This window comes from Centroberyx affinis, unplaced genomic scaffold (genome assembly GCF_046629955.1).
Source record: "Centroberyx affinis isolate AG114_WGS23_722 - 3 ecotype Tasmania unplaced genomic scaffold, CSIRO-AGI_Caff_v1 ptg002622l_1, whole genome shotgun sequence".
In the NCBI taxonomy this organism is placed as follows: domain Eukaryota; kingdom Metazoa; phylum Chordata; class Actinopteri; order Beryciformes; family Berycidae; genus Centroberyx; species Centroberyx affinis.
In genome coordinates, this window is record NW_027280818.1 from 64,274 (window position 1) to 81,648 (window position 17,375).

Here is a 17,375-nt window from a genome sequence, read left to right on the forward strand (position 1 = left end):
CTATCTACTGAGTGGAAATGGTGCGGTGCTGCTGCTTTCTGGGCTGTGGATAGCAATATGTCAGTTGGTCGCCATATCATTGTCAAAGACTGGCTTTTTTTGAGATATTCTGACAAACCCCATTGGGACTGCCTAGCAACAGGAGCTAACATGTTTCAAATGACAGCTGAATCTGGAGTCAATATTATCTGTGGGTCCAAGTACTACAGGTATGTAAGAGGCAAATTATATATAGGTCCAAACTCAAAGAATTTATCCTTTAAGAAAAGACATTAGCTGAGCTGAGGTTCTTTTAATTTGACATGGTGTATAAAAAAATAATTTGATGGTGTTTTACATTTCTCATTTGCATGCTGGGATGAAAAACAATGTAAACATCCCCTGCTGTTCTGTTTTTCCACAGTTGGCGGAGCTGACAGAACTGACACCAGGTCTGTGAGTTCAGGATATAGGTCCCTGTAGCACGGAGAGTCATACAAAGACAATCATCACAGTACCTTACAGTGGTGAAAACTGAAGATGGTTTTCGATCAAGTGGTGCAATCTATGGACTATACTGTTACAAGCCAGGTGCTGGGACCAGGCAAAGATCTTCCCTATTCTTTTGTATGGTACATTCAATTGCTAGTAGATCCTCATTTATCCAGTTTGACCAAGATGTTTTCCGTACAAAGTCCAATGTCCTCTCGCTTTTCTCCTTTAAGTTCAGGCCAGTTATTGGCCATCTCATGTTGTATGAAGGAAAGAATTAAAATCCATTATACTGTAAAGATTGCACATACAAAATCATGCCTGTGTATTATGTAGTTATACTTTGTGTATGGCAAATCCAGTGCACTACTTCATTCTTAATTCTTGTTGTTCTTGTTGTTTTCTTGTTTTTTTTGCTTTATTCTCCGTTTACCTTTTTGATCTAGTTCACAGTGCTGATGACACTGACAGACTAAGAATTTCATTGATGCTGCGCTGTACTGTATCTGCACATTTGACAAATAAGCTTTGATTTAATTTGAAGATTTTTCTTACTGTTGAATACTTTATTGTTGTAGCTATTTGGCAATTGTTAATTAATATTAATAATAATAAATGATAATTGCAAGCACAACTTCAGTTACCACAATGTTTCTTTTCAACATTTTTCAGGTATAAAAAACAAGAGTAGGAATGAATCAATTCAATTCACTGACATTCACTTCAATTCATTCCGTCTCAATTCGATTAGACGGTTTAATAAAAGCACATAATACACATAAATAATAAAAACACATAAACAAAACACAATAAAAAACACAATATAAAACACGTAACAAATAACCACAATGTAGGCCATGGCATCAATTGTTGGCATGGCCAATTGTGTCAGAATAGATCATTTCAGTTCAAATTCAGTTTAAAAACTATTTACCCATATATATATTGACCCATACTGGATGATATCTTTATATAACTGATACATGATACAAGTCAAGGTCATATAACAATGCAATAGTGGTGGTATATGATAAGTCACTGAATTATGCAGCAGTGAGAAAATCATTAAAAATGTTTTGTAGTTGTGCATCACTGCCTCTAGATGTCACTGAGCCTCCAGTCCCTTCCAGTATGAGTTTCCCAGGATGCTTTTCACACCCCCCCCCCCCCCCCCCCAATACACAATGAGTCACAACTAGGGACAGCTCTACAGCATGGACAACACAGTTTTACTTTCTTGACGTTCTTTTTGGAGTTGCATTACAACACATATTACTGAAGGACAAGCAGTTGGGGTATGATGTAATTTGTCATACTTGATCTCTGTTAACTATGACTATACTTCTGATTGGTTAAAATATTTTCCTTTGATTAATAGGTTGCATAGGGCATGGCTTTAGCAATTTTATCCATAATCTATGGGTTAAAGTTCCCATATGTGTGACTGTATGCTATGTTGTTATGGAATTGATTAATCTATTTGAGTTCATTTTATATTTACTGAAATGCATATGATTTGTTAACATTAATTACATTTTTAGGACAGTGTATAGGCCTATTATAGTAAAAGCTACATTCCTATGGTAGTTTTTTATAATCAATATTGTATTTTTTAGGCAACAAGTTAGTTATATGTAAAGATAAGTTCTGTAGATGGATTTAGAAAAGAAATGCATTATTTATGAGAGCTGAAAATGTTCTGTCTCCATGTCATGAGAATGTGTGTTTTACCTTGTTATTAAAAGGAATATCGCAGAAAAACCTCTTGTTCTAACTGCAGATTTTTGACAAGTGACCCGCAGCATATGAATTTCTTTCCCATGGAAAGCTGCAGGACCAGTATGAACACTCTAGTACAATATGCTGACAAAACAACATCTCTATACACTGGTAAATCAGATGGGCTTAAAGACACCAGGACAGTTCAGAAATGAATAGGCAAGTTGTCACAGAAAGCAACTAAACTTTCTAGCACTCATTGCAGAGCAGCAAATCCGACCCAGGTATCACAAGTTAAACCAGACTAATTATTTGCAAATACTATTTGACCCAATGTAGGCATGCACTCCACCTGACCAACTTTCTTGACAAAGCTGACACTTCCAACCAGTCACAATCCCAATCCCAAAGTAGCAGGAAGGATGATGATTAGGGGTTTCTATGACTGCCACCACTTAAAGGATAAGGCTGGTGTTTTTTAATGCATTGCTTACCATCAACAAATCCTATGAAAATAACAAAATCAACAATGCGTTTGCTCTACTCCCGTTACTTTCTGACTTCCCACGTACCGTTTTTAGCCTTCAACCCGGAAGTCGTTGGCTCCAATTGTAAGCTAAAAACCTTGAAACACAGCTCACAAAGACATAGTTTCAATTTAAAAATCACTAACTGTTACCACGAAAAGTCAGGCTGTTGTAGTTATTACCAAATCAAATTCAAATGGGAACAAATTCTTCATTACACCGGGGACTATTTTCGGTGCTGCGGAACTACTTTCCTGAGATGAAAACGTGTTTATGGTCGGTTAAGTTAAGTTGTTTGAGGAAAAAGTCGGCCGGCCCGATGCATCGTGTTGATGAAATATGCTGCCAGAGCAGCAGCATGGCTCTGTGACGGGTTTTTAATCGTTTTTTTAATACAATGGAGTTCTATGGCTGCTGGGACATGGCTTCATTGGGCATCTGCTACATGGACGAGAGTTGTTGGCAAAACAAAGTCATTGCTGATTTTGTTATTTTCATAGGATTTGTTGACGGTACGCAATGCATTAAAAAACACCAGCCTTATCCTTTAAGCTGCAAGAGTCACAAAGTGAAGAGGTCACTTCCAAAATGAGATATCCATTTTTAAAAAGGTGACACCTTCTTACAAAGCCTCTGTTTCCAATCCACAGTGAAAAGTGATACTACAGCTTTTTTCCAAAACAACAGGATTATCAGAGTGATCTAACCAGTTAGCCCAGAAGCTGTGTTGTTCAGAGGGAACAGTATACAGCAGCAGACGCTTAGGTAACACTTCTCATTTGTCCTCATGCTTCATTAAGACGAAAGGTATGTAACCATTTGCTTAAATAAATCAGCACATCAGTGTTTTTCACCAGTAATCCAGAAGTGTCTTTTCAAACACAGGTAATACTGTATAATGAGCCCAGATCAAATTTTTTGGAGTAATCCACCCAGCTGTAATTATGATATTTGAAATCTATTATAAATGTCTTTCAGATGTAAAAGTGACCAGAAGAACTGATGCGAAGAGAAGCATGCGCAGTCATGATGGCATCACAACCTGGTCAGTTTCAGCTAGGAAAATCTATTTTACATGAATTATCATTGTTAAGTTATATGTCATAACAAGTAATAAGTCCCTAATGACACAGATCATTTGTTTCATTGACAGATTCAGAGACCAAAGACTTGAGGATTGTGCTGCTTGGGTCGAGAGGAGCAGGGAAGAGTTCGTCGGGAAACACCATCCTGGGCGGCCAGGAGTTCGGCTTTGGGAGAACAGCTCGGTGTGCGAAGAGACAGGGAGAAGTAGCAGGGAGGCGGGTCACTGTGGTCGACACTCCCGGATGGTGGAAAAGTGCCACCATTGACGAAACGACTGAGCTTGTTAAACAGGAGCTTGTCTGCTGTGCCTCGCTTTGCCCCCCGGAGCCTCACGCTTTCCTTATAATGGTTCGGATGGACGCTTCTTTCCTGAGCGAGCATAAGACCTCGATGAAGGAACACATGGGGCTTCTCAGTGAAAGAGTCTGGAGTCACGCCGTAGTGCTGTTCACCTGTGGCGACCAGCTGGGAGACAAAACCATTGAGCAGTACATCGAGAGTGAAGGGGAGGCCCTCCGGTGGCTTGTTGGGAAATGCGGGAACAGGCATCACGTCTTCAACAACAAGAACAGAGGTGATGGTGGTGCTCAGGTCACAGAGCTGCTGGAGAAGATAGAGGAGATGGTCGCCGGAAACGGAGGAAGACATTATGAAGCTGACGCAAAACTCATCCAGCATGTGGAGGAAATGAGGACGGCAGAGAGGGACAGAGCAGAGCAAAGACTGGTAAACGTGCAGATAGAGAGACAAAGACTGAGATCCATAATGGGTGAGTAATTTCAATCTATAGCAGTGATTCTCAACCTTTTTCAAATCAAGGACTGGTAATTTTGTCCACATTAGAGCCACAAACCCCCATTTGATGAGATTTTGTCTCTCAAACCCAAATCTGAGAATATTTTAATTGTTAGATATGATTTTGTCCAGAATTTCATGACTGTCTGTATAGGTAGAGAGATAACAGTGGAACTATGATCAAAATAGCCATTCTTCTATATTCTCTAATTGTGTTAACTTCTTGTATATGAAATAATGCTGAAGTTTAACAATTCATCAATTTGCTGGGGACCCCCTGGAACCCACTCAAGGACCCCTGGTGGTCCCTGGACTCCACGTTGAGAACCACTGATCTATAGCACTGTACCTGTGAAATCTACAAAGACTTAGGTGATCAATGGGTTCATTGGCAGGACAGCAGATTGGTTAAGGAGGGTCAGTAGTCAAATGTTTACTGTTTGTCTGTCCAATACTTTGAAAGTATCTCTGAGCAAGGGACTTAAAGGAGCATTAAGTAATCTATCAGCTTATCTACCCTATGAATCTATTGGCAACCTGTAGGAATTGCAACAACATCAGTTGAACCTATCTCCTCCTACACAAGTCTCAGCTCCCTTCACCCTTCCCATCCCCTTGAATGACAGTGACCTATAATTGATATAAAGTCATGTCTTCACAACAGAGAGCAGTATAAGCTAGCAAATTAAAGCAGAGATCCAACAGAAACATCTAGTGGTGAGGTAAGGGTTAGGGTTATCATCATGCAAAATACTGGAATAATAATAGTGCTTTATTCTTTGCTTTTTTGGCTTGAGAACAAGGTTCTTATAGCCTTCAGAGCTGAAATGTCTTGCAACACCGGTCTGTTGCTCGTAGCGCTGTCCTCCATCATTGAGCAGTTGAAAAAGTGATTGGGCTGATGAGCGGGGAGTTTTTGTCCCCAAACAGCGTATGGGCCAGAAATCTCAGCACCTGGCGAAATAATCGTTTAGTCACTGGTATTGATCAATAACCCTATGAACCCCCCAGTTATGGTCATTTTGTACTATGGGGCATTGCTCCTTTAAACCCCATGTACATATGTGGAGAGCGTGTCTATGTTCTCTCAGCCCTATGTTCCCTCAGCCCTATGTTCCCTCAGATCAGTACGTCCGCCAATGAGGTATTGTTTTCACCCCTTTCGCCCCCTAACCCTAACCCTAACTCTAACCCCTGACCCAAACCATCTGATGCTGAGGGAACAACACCGTGCATAGGGATTACACATTACCTTGAAATGGTCAAATGAGAAAAAAAGTATGTATGATTTTCTTCCCAGTTGCACAGAAGAAATATACAACATCAAGCCTTTTTGTTTCTCCCTCAGGTCGCTCCTGCCGTCTCTCAAAGCTGAGGATTGTTCTGCTAGGACACAGAACAGCAGGCAAGAGCAGCTCAGGAAACACCATCCTGGGCAAGGAGGAATTCAAGTCAGGGAGAACGACTCAGTGCGGGGTGAAACGAAGACAAACAGCTGGCAGGAAGATCACCGTGGTGGACACTCCAGGATGGTGGGCGAACGCCTCGGCGGAAGACACCAGCGAGCTTGTCAAACAGGAGATTGTGTCTAGTGTGTCTCTGTGTCCCCCAGGACCCCACGCTCTGTTGCTGGTCCTAAGAGCGGACATCGTTTTCCCAAATCAGTTTGCGGGAGCCATACTTGAACACCTGAGTCTTATCAACGAGCAGGTGTGGGATCACACTATTGTGTTGTTCACTAAAGGAGACTATCTGGGAGACAGAACCATTGAGCAGTACATTGAAAGTGAAGGGGATGCCCTCCGGTGGTTAATTGAGAGTTGCGGGAACAGGTATCATGTCTTCAACAACAAGAACAGGGGTGATGGCTCTCAGGTCACAGAGCTGCTGGAGAAGATAGAGGAGATGGTGGCTGCAAATGGACGAAGGCATTATGAGATAGGTAGAGAGATGTCACAAATGGTGAATATGAAGTGGAGAACAAGGAAGGAAAGAGCAAAATGGAGAAAGACCGTAATGAAGAAGTGCAACACAACCCTTCCTGGTCCATTGAAAGGTATGCTTCAGTTTTCCTCCCCAACAGTGAATATGCAGCAAAACTACAAGCGTCATATTTTGTAGTGTATATAAAAGTGGAGACACTCATCACTGCTGAAGATATCCTCTGTGATCCATTGGTAACTTTGAAATCTTCACTGGTCTCCAGCATGAATCCAACTACTGGATGACAGCATGTGTGTAGAAATATGCAGATGATGCACTGATTTTCATTTCATTTCATTTTCGTGCCAAGAAAGCTGCCGTCTCACCATCAAGAATGTCTTTAGTATTTGTTTCAATTGGGAGCTTTAATATCACATGATCTAAATATTATTGAGGCATGTACATCTTGCTGAGAAAAAAATTCTGGGAGAAACAATTAGGGTAAGACTGATATCGGTTTGCCGACATTGGCTTTTTATTAAACGATGTTTATTGGATAGCTATTCAGTCAGCCGCCAACATGATGGAGGTTCCTCTCTGACCACAGCTACATAGAACTTCTATTAAACCTGTTCATTCTTTTCTTTGCACCTTTTATTCATTCACGTAATTTTTCAGCAATCTCGGAACGCATGTCTATCGGTCTGACGACGATTAGACTCTGGGGGCGACGGCCAATATTTCAGGGTTTCTGGTGTAGCCAGCGGACATCCGGGCCAAGACTTCCTCTTCCGTGCGCCGGTCATTGTTTACAGTCCGATTAGCAACTTGAGATGCGAGAATGGAGTTGGAGTTGAAAGACGACATCTACGACCGGATTGTTTCACAAGTTTTTTAGGTCCAGACGACATTTCGGCTAATCTCGGCTAATCTCTAAACAGATATCTGCATATGGGGCCCTCGCCCCCAGAGTCTAATCATCGTCAGACCGACAGACGATGGGTTTTTCTGAATTCTTCACTTAGAGGTAGTAACCTATATCCTAGAGTTCCCCTGACATTGAATAGGTGTGGTGGGTCTTCCTGACATAAACAGCTGCTAACCCTACAAGAATTTCAGTAGTCTGGGTTTCAGTCGAATGTTTTGGTGTCACATGATGGGGACTAAATGCTGTTTCAGGCTTTTCCATGCTTCCAAGAATAAAATTCTGTGTGGAAACACTGAACACCCTAACACACTATAAAGATATTGAATATTGGCATTAATATCAGCAGCAGCGTCTTTTCTCTGTCTCTGTCACTGTTTATGTCTCTTTCTCTCTCACCCTATTCTTTCTCTTAGAGCTGATAATTGTGCTGCTGGGACACAGAGGATCAGGGAAAAGCTCGTCGGGGAACACCATCCTGGGAGGAGAGGGATCGGTGTCAGGGACAGCAGCTGGAAGTGGGAAGCGGCAGGGGGAAGTGGCGGGGAGGCTGGTCACCGTGGTCGACACTCCAGGATGGTGCATGTCTCTCTCTGCCGCAACCGTCTGTGAAGAGGTTCAGCTGGAGATTGCGAGCAGCGCGTCTCTGAGTCCACACGCTTTCCTTCTGTTTATCCGTGTTGACGTGTCGTTCAACGAGAGCATGGAGACGGCAGTGGAGAAACATCTGCTTCCTCTCACCGAAAGAGACTGGAGTCGCATGGTGGTGGTGTTCACACATGGAGACTGCCTGGGAGACAGAACCGTTGAGCAGTACGTTGAGAGTGAAGGGGAGGCCCTCAAGATTCTTGTTGGGAAATGCGGGAACAGGTATCATGTCTTCAACAACAAGAACAGGGGTGATGGTGCTCAGGTAACAGAGCTGCTGGAGAAGATAGAGGAGATGGTGGCAAGAAACATGGACTTGCCACTTTTCAATGCATCAAACTCGCCACAGGGTAAGTGATTAATTCATGCAGGAGTTCACAAATTGAGAATGAGTGCATAGATAAATAGTGTAAGGGTAAGTTACATGTTGTTCAATCAGTGCCAAAATGCATCATCAGAATTGGACAAGTGGAGTGGCAGTTACGGCCTTTCAAAGTTAGAAATTTTTACCTTTAATTATAGCACTCCCACTCTTACAAAAAGATCACGTGAAAACATATGTAAATTCAAAGCACATGTGCTTTTTGGACACATGTTGGTTTGCATATATGTGAAATTTCCCTATGTGAAAATGACATTTGCACCTGTGAATTGTTTGTATGTAACAGCGGGAGAAAACAGAAAAAAAAAAGGTTCTCATGTGGAAAAAAAACACTTCACACCTATGAACTGAACTGTTCACATCTGAAGTAAAAGTCTCAAGTAAAAACTGTCAGGATACAATGTGGGAAAAAAATGACATGTGCATTGAATTCACATGTGGGTTTTCACATGTGCCTTTTTGTAAGGGATAGGCCAGTGTCATGTTTTTAAACTAGTATAGTCTCTCCAAGTATAGTGAAAATCAGACCAGTGGTGAGTGGGATATCACCTGAGATAGCATGTTTGGTGGTAACTCAAGAGGTTGTCAAGCTTGTGAGGTCACCAAATATTTTTTTGGACATTAGAACATTACTCATCAGTAGCAGGAAATAAAACATAGATTGTAATTTTGTCTTCACAGGCAGTGGAGACGGCCTCTTCTTCATCACCCCTGCATCTCAAACCTCCCGTATGCAATCCAGCCGTGGAGACCCCGCTGACTCTGAGCCCAGAACATCTCACTGTTCGGGAAGCAGAAACCATGGCAGTAATGCAGAGCCTGGGAGGAGCTGTGGACCAAGGTGGAATCGCCTGCCAAAAATCCTCTGTTTCAGAAAACCCATGGATGATTCAGAGATCCTCCTAGATGAGAAATGAAGGACATGTTTAGTTTAATTTGAAATTCTCAAGAAATCAACATTTCAAATCAACACTTATTTATATGAAAATTAACAGATTATTACATCAAAGCTTATTATATATTATTTTATATATTATATTATTTTATGGCATTTATTATTTTGCTGCACATTAAAGCACTTTGTGATCAACTTGTTTTGGAAAAAGCACATTTCATCATTTGAAAGCAGCCAAGAGTGCCAGGAAAGAATGAACGGAATCTGAATGTAAACATTGGTAGTCTTTACATATGCTGTAAAGACTGTGCTGTGATATATATGACTGTGAAATTGTAGCTTACTTTTCAACATTGACTTCTGTTATGCTCATTGTATTGCATGTCCAGGCGCATGTATTAAAATTGTGGAAGATACAATTACATGTTTCAAGTTGTTACTTTTAGATAAGATAAGCAGTGTAGCCTTTTTTATATTTTCATGTGCTTGTCCTGATGTTTTTCCTTTATCATTCTTTGTTGAAAAGTTATATGTAGTTATAGGCTCATTCTCTGTACAGTCCTTGTGACATGCATGTGATAAGGATAGTAAATAAACAAGCTTGAACTTGAACACTGAAAGTGAAACTAACTTCCGGGTTCAGTGTCGTCAGGCAGACTGGATCGGTCTGGTTTTAAAGGTTGTTTATGAAGGGCACAGTCAGCTGTGTTCAGAGTTTCGTTAGTTAGTTTTCTTTTGTGCAACGCAGCGCAGCAAAAATGGGTAGGTGAATTTGTCATGATTTTGTTTTTCATAACTAGGCTACTATTAGAGAGCTCTTAATGCAACACTATGTTGATGTAAATTGAAGTTATGTTCTTATCTGTGACGCAGATAAAGCGCAACACATGGCAATGGAAAAAATACAGGAACAAAAGTTTCTTATTAAGTTAATTGTGAGCCATTTACTGCTTTGACATTATATCACAAATACATGTAATTGTACATTTAAAATGTATTTTAAAGTCTATTTCACTCGAAGTTTTGCCAGCAGTGCAAATGTATTTGTTTATTAATGAGGATCCCCATTAACTATACACAAGTGTGTCAGCTATTCTTCCTGCCCATTAAAACACAATATACATCCAAAACATATGCGCAAAGTTTAAAACCAGGATACAATAAAATCAACAATCAGGACCACGTTGTCATGGGCTACAGCATGAAAGACAAACGGAAACATTTGTACAGTAAGCAATCATTCTTACATATCATAAGGGGAAGGACAAACTCGACAAAAACAGATGTGAAATACATATGCATGGATACAATAGTGTAAAACAAGTAGGCCTACGATTAAAATGAAGCATTTGACCGCAAGTCATAATACAATGTCCAAGTTGGCAGATCTAGTAGAGATATTTGCTGCAGTCCCTTATTTTAGTTTATAGTTTAGTTTATATTGGCAATTCTACCATTACGTCAAAAGTAAACATATTGCCTCTAAAATGAAAATGAAAATCAACAGCTGATGTATGATAGGGGGAAACCGTGTCGATTGTTGCAACAGTATAGCCTACGTGGTACACAAGAGGAACTTGAAACTTGGTGAGCAGATGCTGATCACTGTCATGGGATTCCCTGCAGAAAATCAACACTCGTTTTGGTTTTGCGGAGTTATGGTCAAAACGTGATTTTCATGTCGGAAAGTCAAATATTGAAAACGGAAGTGTTTTTCGTTTTTGTCATAGAGTTTATTTATTGAATGCTGCAAACTTCTGTCATCTGTTAGACCTATCGGGAGACTAAACATCAGCCATTGTTTCATGTACCACGTTGGCTTCGCTTTTCTGTTTTCCTATAGCTTAACCCTCCTGTTGTGTTCGTTTCATGTTAATTACTTCTGTGTTCCCAGTTCAAAATGACCGCCCCATTATAGCTGATTATAAATCCATAATACATATGTTATCACCTAATGTTGTGTTAGATCTTTTTTATCAACTTAAGTTCTTGTGAACATTACAAGTTTTGAACTTCTATTTGCTATTTATGGCCTGTAGGCCTCATTGACCTGAGCTCATACAACTCGTTTTTGAGTGAAAAAAGACAACAAAAAAACATTTGAAACCATTTCAAATGTTTAAATAATGGCTCAAAATAACATCTGTTGTGTTCCCAGTCAAAACTGACCGGTATGATTTTATTAGTAAAAAAAAAAAGGACATAGGTCCAAAACTACACATGAAAACTTTACTGCATCTTCACTGTCAGTTTCCTGGAATCTCCTCCTCACCAGTGTCATGATCAAAGATAAGATCAAGAGCCTCACATACAGTATATTGTTTGGTCATTGTGCTGCCACAGAATGAATTGTGAGCAAGGCCTCAAAAAAGCTTTATATACCAGAGCTGCGAGAAAAGTTACTATTGAAACAATGTTGCGATTGTTTGTGAGTGCCAACAGGTGTGGTTCCCGTGGGGGAAAGATTGTACCGGGTAAGGTTACCGTGGGTGTTGCCATGGAAGCCAAGAAGGGGAGTGAGGTGTGTGTGTGTGTGTGTGTGTGTGTGTGTGTGCAGCACTCTTTGAATTTGCATGGCCATGCAAATTCAAAGAGTGCTGAAAACTGCGATTCATAGGGGCTGGACACCAGGCTAGATGAGAGCCTGCAGGCGGTCTGTCATGAGACAGTCTTATAACCCTAACCCGGTAAACACAGGTCCCCGTTAATATATCAGCTGTCATTGAAAAATGACAGTGGATATATAGGTTAACATATTCTGAAAAGAAGGGAGTGTAGACCGTGGTGTAGACTAGACATTACAAGCAAAACATGACAGGAAATTGATATTTCGAAACATTTGTTTGTGTGGGGCATTAAATGGAGGATAAAATATTGATTAACCAGTAAAATAGTTAGACGCAAGGTTGAATTTTATCTATTTGTAACAGATAAATTGTATTAAATAATCTCAACATTTGTTTGGATGATCAATTCGTGAACTAATGATAAGTACAGTATATGCCATAAAATGTGTTAGTTAACTGTGTTGTGGTCCGTTTTGAGCGGTGCTACATTCGTCCCCTGTCTGTGCTACTTTTGTCCCGACAGTGAGGGGCAAAAGTAGCACTGCACAGCTTCTCTTTTTGGTCTGATGACATTTGATGTATTGATCCATGGGACGAAATTATTGTTTATATTGGTAGGGCACATGTGAAGGTTGTCCACATTAAAATATTGTAACTCTAGGTGACACAATATTTTTGTAATGAGGAAAAAACCAAAAAGTGCTACAATCGCCCCGGATATCTCCTACTGTCGCAATCACATCGGAATCAAGCTATTTGATCACAGTGTTTCAGACACAGCAAGATAACTGATGAAAGAGGGTGCAGGGATGGGCCAAAATGGGGTCTTCTGCTGATTATAACATTATTTCAAATAAGATGTAGTCATGCTAAGTGACCTACAACAATGTTTATTAACTAGTATACACATTTGTTTTTTTGATTGCAGTGATCAAGCGCCCAGAACTTGGAATTGTGCTGCTCGGACCCAAGCGAGCAGGGAAGAGTTCATCAGGGAACACCATCCTGGGCAGAGAGGCATTTAGGCTCAGGAGAACTACCCAGAGTGTGAAGAGACAGGGAGAAGTAGCAGGGAGGCAGGTTGTTGTGGTCGACACTCCGGGATGGTGGGAGAACGTGTCTGCCACGCACACTCCTGTGCTAGTCAAGCAAGAGATGTTTTATGGCGTATCTCTCTGTCCCCAAGGACCCAACGTGCTCCTCTTGGTTCTACAAATAGACTTCAATCTGAAGGAAGTCGTCGGGAAAGCTTTTATTGAGCACATGCTTTTGTTCAGTGAGAGGGTTTGGAAGAATAGCATTGTGTTGTTCACCAAGGGAGAATGTCTGGGAGACAAAACCATTGAGCAGTACATTGAGAGTGAAGGGAAGGCCCTCCAGGAGCTTCTTGAGAAATGCGGGAACAGGTATCATGTCTTCAACAACCAGGAAGAGAGAGATGGTACTCAGGTCACGGAGCTGCTGGAGAAGATAGAGTCGCTGGCAGGAAATGTAGGACAGCATTTTGAGATCGATAGAATGGTTGCACAGGAATTAGAAGAAAGGAAGAGAACAAGCGAGAGAGCACAAAAGAGACGGATGAATGTGAAGAAACAGAGAACAACGCTCAAGTCATCAGAGGGTAGGGAATCATGTGACATAAGTTACCCTTCTACCAATGCATTCCTCAACATCGGTATGCCATTGTCAGATTAAGTGCAATACCTTGGTATAATTACTGTAAAGAAATGAGACCACGATCCACTGCTAGTACCTCTCAAAATGAAAACCACATTTCCCGTGAACTCCCCTGCTTCCTGTCACAATGAGGATGTTGCTACTTCCTCCATTTGTGCTGCAAGAACAGCACCCATTTCCCGTTTCCTGCTATGAAACAATCCAGGAAATTTCCCATGAAATCCAGCAGCCAGTCTTCGCTGTAGTGGTCTCATTTGTTTACAGAAATTATACCGATGTCTCAAAAATAACTGGGGTAATGATTTCTTGCCGTAGCACCTTGAAAATCAATTTTGAAAGTGTAAACATGCGTCTACTAGTGTCATTGAAGTCTTTTCTCATCCTTTCTTTCAGAGCTGAGGCTAGTACTGCTGGGATGGAAGACAGCAGGGAAGAGTTCATCAGGAAACACCATCCTGGGCAGCGAAGAGTTCAAGTTAGGGACCACATCTCGGTGCGTGAAGAGGCAAGGTAGAATGGCAGGAAGGCGGGTCACGGTGATTGACACTCCAGGATGGTGGAGAGATGTCCCTTCTGTCTACACTCCTGAGTTCGTTAAACAGGAGGTCGTTCGTAGCGTGTCTTTATGCTCCCCAGGGCCGCACGTCCTACTCCTTGTCGTCTGCGTAGACATGTCTTTCCCTGCTGGGTACAAGGAAGCCGTAAAGAAACACCTGCGTCTTCTCGGTGAGAGAGCGTGGCGTCACACCATAGTGCTGTTCACCTGTGGCAACTGTCTGGGTAGCGCAACCATTGAGCAGTACATTGAGAGTGAAGGGGGGGACCTTCGATGGCTCGTTGAGAAATGCGGGAGCAGGTATCACGTCTTCGACAACAAGAGCAGGGCCGATGGCTCTCAGGTCACAGAGCTGCTGGAGAAGATAGAGGAGATGGTGGCAGGAAACAGAGGAAGACATTATATGGTGGACAGAAAGATGATTAAGGAGACTAGGGCAGAGCAGAACAAACCTAGAGTGATGGAGGTGCAGAGGCAAAGAGACGGAAACCCGAGGGCAGCAGAACTGAGGATGGTACTGCTGGGGTACGGCCATGCGGGGAAGAGTTCCTCCGGGAACACAATACTCGGCAGAAAGGAGTTCAGCAGCAGGACAGCCGAGTGTGTGACGGGACAGGGGCATGTGGCAGGGAGACAGGTCACGGTAGTCGACACTCCAGGATGGTGGATGTCTCTCTTTTTTAGCCAGCCACCGGATGAACAAAAAAGAGGGGTCATACTGAGCGGTGCGTCTCTGTTTCCCACAGAGCCCCACGCTCTCCTGCTGGTGTTACGGTTAGACTTGTCGTTCACAGAGAAAGAGAGGAAAGACCTAGAGGCGCACGTTCGTCCCCTCGGCGACGCGGTGTGGAACGGCTGCATGGTGTTGTTCACTTACGGGGACTTTCTGGGTGACAGATCCATTGAGCGTTACATTGAGAGCGAGGGAAGGGCCCTCCAGTGGCTTGTTGAGAAATGTGGGAACAGGTATCACGTCTTCAACAACAAGAGCAAGGGCGATGGCTCTCAGGTGACAGAGCTGCTGGAGAAGATAGAGGAGATGGTGGCTGGGCAGCCACTTGGACATGCACAAAGCATTGATATTCCTCTTAACAGTAAGTATCTGCAATTCTTCAGTGCTGTTGGATGAAAACCTTGTATCTCGAAAATGTCAACTTTTCAGGAACTAAGAGAAACAGCCTTGGTTTTAACATGATGGCAATGCATTTTTGAGTTTATCCAATGGGTTCTGAAAGGGATTCACAAGCCCAAGAGGTCAGAGATTTTTTGTCAACCCATAGAGGAGCATGTAATCCTTCAATTTAAGTGAAAATGTGAAAATCACCAAAATTTGAGTTACAAGGGTTTTACACAACAACAGCAAAGTTGTATTTTTTAAAGGGGAGTAGGTCTGTTAGTGGGTTACTGGATCCTCTATATTTTGAAAAAAATTCAATAAGGAATTACAGGTAATGATTGTTTTCCCAAAATACAGTGTTTTGGAAAAGGACTCTTCATGTATTGTTGATATTTGGCCACTAGATGGCCTAGTTCACATGAGTGGTTCAGAAGCATTTGAAGAGTTGAACACCATGAATTCCCCACCATAACAATCTATGAAGTAACAACACTGTAAGCTGAACTATTATTAGTGAGAAATTGTTCTTGCTCTGCAGTGAGTGGATCCCAGAAGTCACCGTCTGGCTCCTCCACATCATCGCTGACTTCTTCTGGTTACGCCACCCAGAGTACTGACTCTGGAAGAAGCTCTGGATCAAGATGGATAAGCCTCCAGAAATTACTTCAGTGCAAAACAAAAGACTCCCTCTTACAAGATTTCACATGAAATGCTATGAAAAAAAACCCCTGTAATAATTATCCATGACTTTCAGTGACATTTAGGCATTTATCATAATGTACAGTAATAATGAACATATAACAGACGTCCCTTTGTATAACAGACGTCCATGTAACCTATAATTGCTGATACAGTTTGGTTTCTGATCTGCTGAGCGGGCTGTTCCAAGCCAGCAGAGTGTGTCGATTCATTAGTCTGTTAGTTGCAGGAATGTAAAGGGAATGTAAAGAGAGCAGTAATGGCAGTAGAGTAATGTTGGGAACAAGGGATAAGCCTATGTGTAGGTCTAGTGGAGTGGAAGCGCACACTCAACCCTGTAACATTTAGATGAATTGGGCTTCTGTATGAATGCTCACATTGGGTTATGGCACAAAGGATACATCAAATCCTGTGTGGCCTATAGGTCAGTGGTTCTCAACGTGGGGTCCGGGGACCACTAGGGGTCCTTGAGGGGGTTCCAGGGGGTCCCCAGCAAATTGATGAATTGTTAAACTTCACCATTATTTGATTTACAAGAAGTTAACACAATTAGAGAATGTATAAGAATGACTGTTTTGATGATAGTTTCTCTGTTATCTCTCTACCTACAATACAGATAGTCATGGAATTCTGGACAAAATCTTATGTGACAAAAATATTTTCAGATCTCATCAAATGGGGGTCCGTGGCTCTAATGTGGACTAAATTAGGGGTCCTTGATATGAAAAAGGTTGAGAATCACTGCTATAGGTAAATGCTGGTGAATATGTGTAACCGTCCTTTGCTTTACGTACACTTTTCCAGGGTTGTTGCATTTATGTCAGGCACAAGGGTAGCCTACTTCTGTTACTTGCTTATGAATTTGTAATCAGCTGTTTCTTTTGTACAGACTGCATTAACGATTGATAAAACATTTTTCTCTCTTGCTTCTATTATCGTGAACAACCTTGTGATCAGAGCAGGAGAATTGAAGCAATAGTTATTACTGGAAATGGAAAACCCTGTAATAAAGTTTTGAAAACTACAGATGTGTCTTGATGACTTTTGCATTTCTACAAAGTTTTAATGCATTTGCATAGGCATTTGGTACAAAATATGTAGGCCTAGGATACTGTAAATGAAAAGCCCTCACTACAGGTTCAGTGCAGTCAGTGATCATGTTTTTTAGGGGGGTTTATACAGTCAGAGAGACAGCTGTGTTCTTTACCAATCTGCTGTAAGCTAAATTTTACATTGAAAATACAGCATAGCTAACATATTTTGAATTGGAATTAATTTAATTAATTTAGTTTGGCAAGAGCTTTGGTTGAACCAGACATTTTAAGAGATGGTTTAACGACACGTAACTACACACAACGATACAGTAGGTGGCGGTGTGCATCTAAAAA

General features: G+C 41.6%; 2 protein-coding genes across 3 annotated transcripts; both read left to right on the plus strand.

The window, feature by feature from the left end:
• The first annotated feature begins 1,684 nt into the window (after window positions 1-1,684).
• On the plus strand, window positions 1,685-9,832 carry LOC139657077 (GTPase IMAP family member 8-like). Of its 2 annotated transcripts, XM_071534784.1 has the most exons (7): window positions 1,685-1,766; window positions 3,368-3,482; window positions 3,696-3,762; window positions 3,871-4,572; window positions 5,947-6,654; window positions 7,863-8,444; window positions 9,158-9,832. In XM_071534784.1, the coding sequence occupies exons 3-7, from the start codon at window positions 3,720-3,722 to the stop codon at window positions 9,391-9,393; spliced, it is 2,271 nt and encodes a 756-aa protein (XP_071390885.1). In that variant the 5' UTR covers window positions 1,685-1,766; window positions 3,368-3,482; window positions 3,696-3,719; the 3' UTR covers window positions 9,394-9,832. The 2 variants fall into 2 exon arrangements, with proteins under 2 accessions (XP_071390885.1, XP_071390886.1); XM_071534785.1 differs by lacking the exons at window positions 1,685-1,766; window positions 3,368-3,482 and adding an exon at window positions 3,487-3,524.
• Window positions 9,833-10,013: 181 nt separating this feature from the next.
• Window positions 10,014-16,986, plus strand: LOC139657075 (GTPase IMAP family member 8-like). The gene is made up of 4 exons (XM_071534782.1): window positions 10,014-10,133; window positions 12,867-13,559; window positions 14,009-15,265; window positions 15,827-16,986. Exons 1-4 carry the CDS (start codon window positions 10,130-10,132, stop codon window positions 15,994-15,996), a joined length of 2,124 nt encoding a protein of 707 aa, XP_071390883.1. The 5' UTR covers window positions 10,014-10,129; the 3' UTR covers window positions 15,997-16,986.
• The last annotated feature ends 389 nt before the right edge of the window (window positions 16,987-17,375 follow it).

What these genes read in the sequence shown, in the direction of transcription:
- LOC139657077 (XM_071534784.1), top strand. Translation starts at nt 3,720, where the DNA reads ATGCGAAGAGAAGCATGCGCAGTCATGATGGCATCACAACCTG. An exon ending in CATGATGGCATCACAACCTG is followed by an intron (nt 3,763 to 3,870) that starts GTCAGTTTCAGC and finishes TTTCATTGACAG; the next exon opens with ATTCAGAGACCAAAGACTTG. An exon ending in AAGACTGAGATCCATAATGG is followed by an intron (nt 4,573 to 5,946) that starts GTGAGTAATTTC and finishes TTTCTCCCTCAG; the next exon opens with GTCGCTCCTGCCGTCTCTCA.
- LOC139657075 (XM_071534782.1), top strand. An exon ending in AACGCTCAAGTCATCAGAGG is followed by an intron (nt 13,560 to 14,008) that starts GTAGGGAATCAT and finishes CCTTTCTTTCAG; the next exon opens with AGCTGAGGCTAGTACTGCTG. An exon ending in CATTGATATTCCTCTTAACA is followed by an intron (nt 15,266 to 15,826) that starts GTAAGTATCTGC and finishes CTTGCTCTGCAG; the next exon opens with TGAGTGGATCCCAGAAGTCA.